Here is a 12,039-nt window from a genome sequence, read left to right as displayed (position 1 = left end):
GGGGGGTGGGGGGGGGAATAAAAACCAAGTAGTGCACCCTATTACATGATTAATTAGTAAACATAACATACCTTTTTGTCAATGTATGATTAGTTGTACTTGTTTCGGCTGCAGTTGAGAAAGTGCAAAACAAAATGAATTGCATACTATTAATCGTACAAAACAGTAGCAATACTGAAAATTGAAGACACTAATATAAACAATTAAGGGAAAAAACGGCAAAGCTTACCTGAAGGTGAATTAGAGACAAAGAAGCAGACAGCAATGACAATATAACACAAAAGAAGAACCAAGCCTTTCATATAATTCGAAGTCCCATCCTATCATTCATAAAATGTATTCAATCAAAATTACACAAATCTTCGTTATTATATTTAATTACAGTCAAATAAACTGAAGAAAACGCACCTGCAATGTGAAGGAAGTGACGAGGATGGACAAGGCAAGACATGCGGTCTCAAGGAGGTTAAAGTTAAGGTCCATTTCTATTCCCATTGCCCATGCCACTAACACTGTGACTGGTACCTATTTTTATATAAAAACTATTGTCAGCTACAAATTTTTAAATAATTAGTTACCACCAGGTTGTCAAAATTAAAATAGTAACATAATAGTTAATAATAATGTAGCCTCTACATAGTTGTCTGGTGAACTTCAATTAGCTTACCACGAACAAAGCAATCTGTGTTGCAGACCCAAGCGCAATTCCCAGAGTTATATCCTGTACGTTTTAAGAGTATCTATCAACTTAAAAGTTTTTTCCGGAATCAAAACGAGCAGATAGATCATATAAGAGACTGGTCCCTAGCTAGTTGACTTTGGGCACTACTTTCTTTTACCCACCAGATATTTCCCTGTTTAGAACCTTCCGCCGAATCAGAACAGAGAATCTTTTCAAATCTTTTCCGTTTAGAGCTTTATCCAGTGGTCACTTCGCTGAAACCCACCGCGTGAAGAAACAAAACGCCGGGTTCACTCCCCCGACGTGAGTCGGCGGGACCGCCATGCCACTCGAAGACTCTCCACCGACGAACCACTAAAGACAGGAGCTAGAGAAAGCAAGGAGACAGCGGAAGAGATTTCACCGAACTAGTCAACAGGCTCTCCGAAGTACCACAAGCCACCGAAGACATCTTAAACCAACTCGTCGCTACAAAGAACCGACAAACAGAGAAGAACTCTCCCAGTAACCTACACTGCGTTACAAACAATGGACAACAGAAGACTTTCTGCTGCAGACAAAGGCAAAGCGATAGTGTCTGAACCTTATCAGGCACCAAGAAAGGCACGTGTTAGAGTACCAGAGCCAGCCAACTCGTACCTCTTACAGAAGCACTCACTTACCTTAATCGGAAGAGTCACAAACCCATCAGTTCAGAAGATATGGTCCTTACTACCTTTCTTCGCAGAGCGCTGGGCTACGGAAACCCGACCTATGGGCTCGGATTTGGGGCAAGACATGTTCCAATTCCAGTTTGACAAAGAAGAAGACCTCCTCAGGGTCCTTGAGAAACGACCCTACCAATATGCAAAATGGATGGTGATTGTAGAAAGATGGAACCCAACAATGGCGACTGATTTCCCTTCTCTGATACCGTTTTGGATTAAGGTCCAAGGAATTCCAGTACACCTATGGACAGAAGGAACAATCAGAGCAATCGGGGAAGACATAGGAGTGTATGAAGAAGCCGAAATAAACTCTCTAAATATAAGAATGCGAATGAAAGTGAACGGGAGCCTTCCCCTCAGACCTATGGGCTCGGATTTGGGGCAAGACATGTTCCAATTCCAGTTTGACAAAGAAGAAGACCTCCTCAGGGTCCTTGAGAAACGACCCTACCAATATGCAAAATGGATGGTGATTGTAGAAAGATGGAACCCAACAATGGCGACTGATTTCCCTTCTCTGATACCGTTTTGGATTAAGGTCCAAGGAATTCCAGTACACCTATGGACAGAAGGAACAATCAGAGCAATCGGGGAAGACATAGGAGTGTATGAAGAAGCCGAAATAAACTCTCTCAATGTAAGAATGCGAGTGAAAGTGAACGGGAGACTTCCCCTCATCACAAGCTCAGTTGTTGAGTTTCCAAAAGGAGAAGTCACAGCCACACTGGTATATGAACAACTAGCGAAACACTGCTCCTACTGCAACCGCCTTGACCATGAGGCCAGGGATTTCCTCAAGGCAAAAGCTGAGAAGAAAGAGAAGCTGGCTATGGCGGAGAGTAACAAAGAGGGCCATGTCCTATCTTCCAAATTAGATGAATCCAGTAGGATGCGAGGAAGACCTCCGAGTGGTAAAGCACCTTCAGACCACCATAGGGACGTTCGCATGTCCCCATACAGCCGACCAAATGAAGACTACTATGGAACCCGGCAGTACAGCAATCTCCGAGATAAGCAAAGACAGCTGCGAGACTCAAACACACGAAGGTCTGAAGACAAAGACTCACAATGGCAAAGAGGTCAGGACTACCGCTATAGCGATAGAGAAGGTTACTCTCACTCTGCCATACATCATGGAGATCGAAGGAATTCTCACCACTCATCTCTTCGTGAGGATAGAGGTCTCCTCAGAGACAGGGGATTCCCACGCTCTGAAGGGGAAAAAGAGGAATCGAGTGCATCAAGAAGAGCCAACCCGAACTCTGCTGGGGGGACTCCCCTACAGAGAACACAAGAGGAACTACCTAAAGAAGCACTGAAAGAAGCCATAGGAGACATTCATAACGCTATGAAGCAATACACATCAATAGCGGACCCAACGGAGAGCGCTGCTCGAAGGGAACGATATAGGCAAGCGGAAGAACAAGGACCCCGACCTGCCGAAGAAGACTTGTGACACAAAAAGGGTCAAATGAGAACGGGGCCAGACCTACAACCTCGCGAGATAGCTCGGACAGGAGAACATCTACTCAAGACTCAGAAAACCAACCCATAGCCAACATGATCACGACAAAGAAGAAGAAGAAGAAGACGGATTTTCGGGATCCGTCAACTCTCGTTATTGTTGTGGCTAAGACTCGGAGATCGCAATTCCGGTTTTTTCCATGCTACAACAAAAAACCGAAAGCGCGCTAACGACTTCTCCATTATTGAAGACGCGGATGGAAAACCTGTCTATAAGGAAGAGAAAATCGCGAAAGTGATTGTTCAGTACTTAAACGACCTGTTTACAAGTACCCCAGGAGAAAGAGAAGATATAGTCAATATGGCACTGCAACCAAAAGTCACAGCGGAGGAGAACGAGCTTCTGGTTCGCATTCCGGATCCGGAAGAAATAAAACGGGCTGTGTTTTCCATTCACGCGGATAAAGCACCCGGGCCTGACGGTTTCTCAGCCGGGTTCTTCCATTCCAATTGGGAATCCATTGGGGAGGAAATAATCTTGGAAATACAGGGGTTCTTCACCTCTGGTATCCTTCCAGCGCGAATCAATGATACTTTCGTTAGATTGATTCCAAAAAAAGGAAGTCCACAGACAGTGGCGGATTATAGGCCTATCGCCCTGTGCAATGTCTACTACAAGATCATCTCCAAGATCTTGACGAAACGCCTTCAGCCACTTCTCTCTTTGATCATCTCGGAAAATCAGTCCGCATTTGTGCCGGGAAGAGCTATTTCCGACAATGTCCTCATCACCCATGAGGTCCTACACTTCCTTCAAACCTCAAAGGCGGAAAAAATATGCTCAATGGCGGTCAAAACGGATATGAGCAAAGCCTATGACAGACTCGAATGGGAGTTCATCCGATTGGTCCTTGGGAGATTGGGATTCCATCAAACTTGGATCAACTGGATCATGGAGTGTGTCTCTTCAGTTACTTACACCTTCCTCATCAACGGTTCGCCTAGAGGAAGAGTTAAACCGAGTCGGGGAATCCGCCAAGGAGACCCTTTATCTCCATACATCTTCATTTTGTGTGGAGAAGTCCTCTCGGGACTATGTAACAGAGCACAAGAAAGTGGTGCTATGGCGGGTATCCGGGTGGCTACCGGCTGTCCTCGAGTCAACCACCTCCTTTTTGCAGACGACACCATGTTTTTTACCAGAGCAAATGAAGCTAGTGCGACAGCCCTCACCACTATACTACGACAGTACGAGACTGCCTCGGGACAGGTTATCAATGCCGATAAGTCCTCAGTTACTTTCTCTAAACGAAGCCCGAACGCAATGAAGACAGCTATGAAGGATATCCTCGGGATACACAAGGAAGGGGGCGTTGGAAAGTATCTCGGTCTCCCGGAACATTTTGGCAGGAAAAAGCGAGACCTCTTCACGTCAATCGTCGACAAAATCCAAGTAAAGGCCGGAAGCTGGTCAAATAAGTTTCTCTCCACAGCCGGGAAGATGGTGATGTTGCAGAGTGTTCTAACGCCAGTCCCCTCCCATGCTATGACCTGCTTCACACTCCCAACCTCGCTGTGTATTAGAATTAAATCAGCACTCACTAGATTTTGGTGGGACGGAAGCAATGGGAATCGAAAAGTGGCATGGGTCTCTTGGGCTAAGATGACTCAACCAAAGGCAAAAGGAGGACTAAACTTCAAGGATTTCCAAAGCTACAACGATGCTTTCCTAGCAAAGCTAAGCTGGAGACTTATCCACCACCCATCGTGCCTGCTGAGCAGAATACTTAAAGGAAGGGATCTCATTTGTAGCAACGCGGGATGGGCAGTAGGCAACGGAGAAATGATACAGCTATGGAACGATCCATGGTTAAGCTGTACTGAGCAGATCAGACCTATGGGACCAGTACAGGAAAATCAACAAGACCTCACCGTAGCTTGCCTCCTTCTACCCGACGGTTCAGACTGGAACAGAGAGGCGATTCGACGTATTGTCCCCCACGAAGAGAGCAAAATCCTGAGCCTGAAACCCAGTCGAACAGGAGCACCTGATAAGCTTATTTGGCTGGAGACCCGATCAGGCGATTACACAACAAAGACGGGATACAAAGCAGCTATGGAGAAGGCAGAGCTACTGGAAATAAATCAGGAGAGGGACACTTTCAACTGGAATGCTGGAATATGGAAAATCCACACTGCCCCCAAGATCAAACTGTTCCTATGGAAGATTTTCCGAGGAGCACTACCAGTGGGCGAAGGTTTGGCTGTCTGGAACATCACCTCCACCATCAACTGCAAGAGATGCAACAGCCCTGAATCTATTACTCATCTATTCTTTCACTGTGGATTAGCACAAAAAGTGTGGAAGTTGGCACCTTTCTCAATTGGAGTGAACACTAGAGGACTAGTAGATTTGCCTGGTTGTTGGAATGATCTTTGCAGGTTGGTGTGTCTCCCTCCATCAGGCATTACCGCAGGACCACTCGCCCCCTGAATATTATGGCATCTTTGGCTGGCAAGGAACGACTACGTCTTCAACAACAAAGAGACACCAGCGGAACTGATTATCACAAAAGCGATGGCATCAGCACGGGAATGGCTCTGTGCTCAAATACCTGAATCACCCACTAAACCACCAACACAGAGCAGCTCAGCCCCAAACAGATTACCAAACTCAACGCTGCTTCAAACGGACGCAGCTTGGAGAGAAGATCTTCAACTAGCGGGACTCGGCTGGATTGTGGGAGAAGGAACAGAGAAGGTATCGATCCTAGCACACTGTCACTACGTCAATTCTCCTCTGGTAGCAGAGGGCCTGGCGCTACGGGAAGCACTGCAATTCTGTTTTGAGAAGAACATCCGGCAATTACGATGTGAAACAGACTCACTCCTACTGGTTAACGCACTCAATTCAGGGCAACAAGTAACAGAAATCTATGGCATCGTGGCTGACATAGGCTGTCTTTCTTTAGCTTTCGATTCTATCTCCTTTTTTTCGATTCAACGAAATAGAAATGGAGAGGCTGATACTTTGGCAAAGCAAGCCCTCTGGAATGAAGCATGTGTAATGGCTCCCATAAACATTGGAGTTTAAAGTTCTATTCGAATGAAATATGGTGTTACAAAAAAAAAAAAGATCATATAAGAGACTGATGAATTGTTTGTTGTTATAAAATTAGAAAGAAGTAATAATATAAAGACGTACGAGTTTGTTACGGAAGGCAAAGATGACGGCACCAGCATGCTCAGCTGCATTACCAACAATTGGTAACAATATTATTCCTATGAATGCCACCGATAATCCCCACGAGTCTGCTGCGTCCTATCCATTTCATATATAAGTGTATTTACAGTTAGTAAACAAAAACGCTGACAACATTTATAAATTCAAAATCAGATGGCAGTTGAAAGGGTTTGGCTCATATGCCGTATACGTATAACATTTTAGGACATAAAATAGATTTTTAAAAAAACACCTGAATAGTGGAGACAAGATAGTCGGAGAGCAAAGCAACGAGTAGTGTCATTGTAATAAGCCAGAGAATCGCACTCCACATTCCAATCACGGCTTCTTCTTCTTCCTTGTCACTCACGTTATCGTCATAAACATCTTCTTCTTCTTCTTCCCTCTTTTTATATATTTAATTTAGATACAAGGACAAGGTAATTACAATTGTGAAGAGTTTTAAGAGAGAGAAAGGGGGAAAGAACCTGAGGAGGTGGAGGTGGAGGTGGAGGAGTGAGACTAGAAGAGAAGAGGTGAAAGATGAGGAAAGCCAAGTAAGCAAAGAGCATCAAGAAGCTGCTTGCTCTTGACAAGACAAGAACATCTGATCCATCTTCGTTTCTTGTTGGATGAACTACTAAAACGTTAGTAGCATTTGTTGCTGATCCCCCAGCAGCCTCTGTTGCGAATCTTAATATCATTGGTAGTGTATGACATAATAGCGCAAGAAACAGCAAGATGCAGTTCATATCTCCTTGTCTCTGTTCTTAAAAACAATTAAAGAGATGAAGATTGGATTAAAACGTAAATCACATTGAAAAGAGTGTGCAGAAGTAAAAGAGATAAGTTTAGGACTAACTCGGTCAAAAGATTGGTGTTTGCGGAGATTGGAGAGACCACCAAAGAAGAGAGAAGTGCCCAAGACGAAGAGAAGATTGGAGAGGATAGAGCCAAGAAGTGAGAGTTTTACAATCCTCATCTTCCTCTGTCCAACCGCTAGAATCGCTATTATCATCTCCGTTGCATTCCCACATGTCGCGTTCATTAATCCCCCGACTTCATTCATATTCATTCATCCAACTGTTTATTAGTTTCATACTCCCAGGTATTCAAACAAAATTTAAAACTACACAGACATAGATATGGGGAAAAATGCAAACAACCAAAATTTGCATTACTTTCCATTTCCTTTTATCTATTTGGCTACTGTCAAGTGTAAAGAAATATTAATTTAATCAGTTTATTCTAACGGAAGTCGGTTTAGGGATGGTTAACTCGGTACAATTCAAATGCCTACAATTAGCTAGTCAAGAACAAAGATGATCTCACCTGTTGGACCAGTATGGAAAGCAATTTGCCTGATAAGGAAGAAGAGAACAGTTTATAGATTTAAAAAAAAAAAAAAAATTGGGAACTCAAAAATTATGTGAAAAAGAGAGAGAGAGATTTATATAGCAGTAAATATTTACTCTGTGAGAAAACTAATACGTTCAGCCAAAGGTATCAATCCAAGCAAGCTCAACGCAAACACCCACGCCTGTTTTGTTTACACAAAGCAACCACATACTGATAATTTAGCTGGAAAAGTAATTTTGAAACCAGCAAAAAACATTGAGTAACTTACACGTGGACATCCATAGCGGTGAGCGACGACGGCAAGGGGAACAGCGGGAAAGAGAAGGAAGAGTTTTGTGCCGAGAAGAACTTCCTGAAGATTCGTTAACATTCTCTTCATAAACTCCCAACGAACTCTCGAAATCAGCTTCAGATCCGATCTATTCCTCATCAACGACGTCGCCGATAGATTCTGTACCGTTCTCCGGTTACTTCTCGACAACTCCGCCGTACGCTTGTCGCTTCCGCCGCCATTCTCTATGAGGGAGAGACTCGGCGATGCTTCCGTAGTAATCAAAGACATTTCTTCGTTGACTCTCTTTCTCTGGTAAAAACCTAATGTGTGTCTCTTACGCAAGTATTTGTATCATTTCCTTGTAATATATGTTTTTGACGTCTTTGTATATCCATTTTTAATTAGGTCAACGTTTTATGCCTAGACCTTCTACAGCGGGAGATTTAATACCGTTTCTAATCCTATATGTTAATTGAGAAACATTTGAAAAGATGTAATTATTATTATATTTATATGATTACTAGAGAAACATTTGAAAAGATGTAACATTCCCTATATATTACTAGAGAAACATTTGAAAATCATAATAGACATACTATATAATATAACATTCCCTAACAATTTAATTTTAGACTAACAAAATTCTCAATTGATTTTCAAGCCGCCACGTAAACAAATTAATATTCCAATTAAGTGACAACTTAGCATGACACTTTTTTAATTAGTACAAACTACATGTTCTAAACTTTTTAAATGTTTCTCTAGTAATATATAGGGAATGTTACATCTTTTCAAATGTTTCTCTAGTAATCATATAAATATAATAATAATTACATCTTTTCAAATGTTTCTCAATTAATCTAAATTTTAGTTTTATAGCAAATTTGATTGTTTAATTTATTTTAATAATATAAAATTAAACAAAAACGATGGATGAGATATAAATTGTTATCAAATATTTATTATTTGAATCATTAATTGTCATATATATATTAGTCGTATTTGGTAATTCCGTAGCTTTTATTTAATGAAAGAAAAGAAAATAGTAATTGTAAACTTTAATTAATTTTATGATTAGTTAAATGAAAAGTATAATATGTACTTAATTGGACTAACATATTTTCTAAGAATTCTGAATTTCATTTTGGTGACGACACGTGGCTACACTTAAAGGTTGTAATGTTTCTCAATTAATATATAAGAGATTTTTGATCCTTGAAATTTTTTTTGATACTTATTTTATTTGCTACCCCAGAAATCGAACGACCATCCCTGAGAACTAGGTAGCTAAGCTAGTTCTAAAACTTTCTATTTTGAATATTGGAGTTATGTACGATTGTCATCATATATCCTAGTTGGGTCAAATCTTTCCACACGAGTTTGACAAGTCGTTGTTCTACAATCAGTACAAATCGAAACACATTAGAGCACCATCAACTCAAGCACCCCAACTAGTTTAATCGTTGTTCTAAGCGGGGTGCTTAATTTTTTTTTTATATTTTCTTTTTGGTTTTTTTCTATGTTTAAAAAAATAAAAAAAATAAAAACGAACCAATCGCGGACCGCCACGTGTCAGTAGGACCCGTGAAACAGTTCAAGCAGCAACGCCTAATCTGGCGTTTTAAGCATTCTGTTTTCTTGTTTTATGGTGGGTTCCACCAAGAAGCACTCCATCAAGCGCTTGCGTTGATGGTGCTCTTAGTTTATTATGTCTCCATCTTGCGAAGCTCCCTCGAAGTTTCCATAACTTTATTTTATTGTCTGTTTCAGTAAGTAGCCTATAATCAACTACGTGCTTTGAATATTTATATGCATTTGGTCCCAACCAAAATATTACATTTGAAAATTTCGCCATATTTATTTAATAATACAAGCAAGGACCGTGAGTCCTATTTAACTTGTATAAAAGGAAGACTTGTGTGTACAGAGCAGCAGCAATACAAGAAAATGGTTCACATGAACGTCATTCTTGTTACAGAGCCGCAATATAGTTCAGCTACAATCTTTTAACCAAGTAGTGGTTTACATGATATTTGCTAGTTTGTTGTATCCTTTGTGTTTTCCTTATGTATCATCTCTTTGATAGTGTTTTGTAATCGATATTCTTCCATTTGCAGTAACAAACGAGTTGTCAGTTATAATAGTAATATTAATGTACCACTCTCTTTTGACTTTATCTGTGGTTGGTTTTTGATAATTAAATATCCATTGGTACCCATAGAGGTTGAGCTTTCAGTTTTGCCATCAGGGTGATATTTGTTTGGTTTTAGAAATGAAAACTTCTTCATTAAAACTGTTGTGGTATTTGGATTTGGTCTTATGTCAAATGTGTGGTCTCAGTCATAGGCTATGAGTTTACCAGAGGGAGGATATAATATGCTCTTAAAGATATGGACTAAGTTTTAGACTTATACTTGGGGCTCCAGGTTTCATATGTTTGCATTCTAAATCAGTTTTGTAGAAATTATATGTTAATTGAGACGATTGTATGGTTTGTGTGTGGTTAGTTAAGGAGAGAGAGAGTGTGTGTCCCATCTGGCTATTGAGCTTTAATTTTCTCATCGAGGCAAAGTAAACCGAACTGCACAGCCAGCAGCTATCAGGCATATTATATATCACTACGATCGATGTGCGTTAAATGGCTGCATATGCTACTAGGACCAGAAAACACGGGCCTTTTAAAAGCATAATCACTCGAGATGGGCTCATTTTGTTGAGGAGTCCACTAATTTATGAGGGATCCTAACTCAATTTCATTCGTGATGCAAACAACGTATCTTCTTATTTTCTTAAATACCGAGTGTGAGGCCAGTAAGCTCATGGGTTCTTCTTCTGATGACTAAAAACGCCACAAGAGACCAACAGCGGTTGAGTTTGATCTTGACAATAGACATCAAACCCGGTTGAAAATGAAAAAATAAGGAACAAAGATAACATTCCTTGACAAAGGTAACGAGCATCCCGTTGATCTTGTGCTGGTGACCCAAAAGACTTCACAGCGGATGTTTTTGTCTTGGCTTATCGAGTTAGTTTTTTTTAGCTGAATACACCCCCCCCCTCTACTTTTTTTTGTAATTGTAGTAAGAAAGATATGCTTTGTTTTATGTGTTTCTAATATAGCCCTGTTCGTTTCATTCTCGCGGCGGTTGCGACCAGCGACTGAAATTTCTTCATTGTTTTTATCTTTAATGGTTGCTCGGAGGGAGGAGGAGAGACGCAGCGAGCAAAAACTACACGGAGTCGGCAAAGTCCGTTGACGCCAAAAATAACAGCGACCAATTACCTTCATTCTCTCTCCTCTGCGTCTTTCCTCTGGTCTCTTCTCTGCGTTTAAAAACTGATTCCGTTCAATTTTCTTCCCTCTTTCTCTTTAGAATTGACGTCGCAGCCGCTAGTCGCGCGTTAATGAAAAGAACAGTGCTTATATCTGTTGCATCTTAATTTGGCAAAAGCTTTCCTGGGCTTGACTTAGACATGCTGTTTTGCGTACTACTTAAGAGTTAATACCGTCAAGGGGGAACACCACATTTTATTTCTACAATTGTCAATCTGCGTAATATTAAGTCAAGCTGTTCAGAGACTTAACAAAAACAATAACTGCGTGAGTAATCAAAATTGGCGGGATCAAAGTTCTAAGCCAAAATGACTAATCCTGGCAGCAGAATTTGAGTTCAAGAGAACGTTTTTTTGGTACTAAGTATTTTTCAAAACTCACGTGGAGATGTTGACAAAGAATAATTTTTGTACTTGTATGTCAACCAAGAAGAGACTCGATCATGCTTCCTCTCTTTCCTTCTTTATGCTAAAACGTTTATCTCCTCCATATTTATTATTTGTATTCGTTTGCACACAAAATCTGATGCAAACGTTTATCTGCCGTCCGCGCAAGAAACATACTATTACTTTGCTCTTCCACCTAGGCCTGAGACTTTTATCCGAGATCCGGATTCGATCCGAAAATCCGGATATCCGGAGAGGCCGAATTCGGATCCGGATAATAAAATGTTGGATCCGTCAAAGCCGGATCCGGATCCGGATATCTTGATTTTTTAGTCCGGATATCCGGATCCGTAAGTTTTATTAATAACTATTTCAAAAATAGTAATATCTATATATAAAAACTAATTTTATTTAGTATATTTTCATTTTTATAATAGTATATGTAAATTGTATGTAAATTTTATAATATTATACATAGAAATAATTAAAAACATTATATGTTTTATTTTTAAATTATTTTTAATATTTTATATATATTATTATTATTATTTTATTTATTTTAAGGATCTAAATCCGGATCCGGATATCCGAGAACCCCAGATCCGGATAA

General features: G+C 40.5%; 1 protein-coding gene across 3 annotated transcripts in view; it reads right to left on the bottom strand.

The window, feature by feature from the left end:
- LOC106313617 (vacuolar cation/proton exchanger 4) overlaps window positions 1-8,058 on the bottom strand; it is an 11,661-nt gene extending 3,603 nt beyond the window's left edge. The window contains exons 1-11 of one of the 3 annotated variants that reach the window (XM_013751486.1): window positions 7,704-8,058; window positions 7,549-7,616; window positions 7,409-7,437; window positions 6,939-7,135; window positions 6,565-6,840; window positions 6,330-6,482; window positions 6,059-6,175; window positions 668-721; window positions 409-525; window positions 230-320; window positions 72-108 (exon numbers count right to left, since the gene is read on the bottom strand). In XM_013751486.1, coding sequence (XP_013606940.1) covers window positions 72-108; window positions 230-320; window positions 409-525; window positions 668-721; window positions 6,059-6,175; window positions 6,330-6,482; window positions 6,565-6,840; window positions 6,939-7,135; window positions 7,409-7,437; window positions 7,549-7,616; window positions 7,704-7,997 — 1,433 coding nt within the window. In that variant the 5' untranslated portion in view covers window positions 7,998-8,058. Of the gene's footprint in view, window positions 1-71; window positions 109-229; window positions 321-408; window positions 526-667; window positions 722-5,461; window positions 5,952-6,058; window positions 6,176-6,329; window positions 6,483-6,564; window positions 6,841-6,938; window positions 7,136-7,408; window positions 7,438-7,548; window positions 7,617-7,703 lie in introns of those variants that run through there. The other 2 variants (XM_013751487.1, XM_013751488.1) reach the window with 2 other exon arrangements.
- Between the last annotated feature and the right edge of the window lie 3,981 nt (window positions 8,059-12,039).

Source organism: Brassica oleracea, chromosome C9 (assembly GCF_000695525.1).
Source record: "Brassica oleracea var. oleracea cultivar TO1000 chromosome C9, BOL, whole genome shotgun sequence".
Lineage (NCBI taxonomy): Eukaryota > Viridiplantae > Streptophyta > Magnoliopsida > Brassicales > Brassicaceae > Brassica > Brassica oleracea.
The sequence above is the reverse complement of the archived record's forward strand: the minus strand, read 5'-3'. Positions and strand labels throughout refer to the sequence as shown.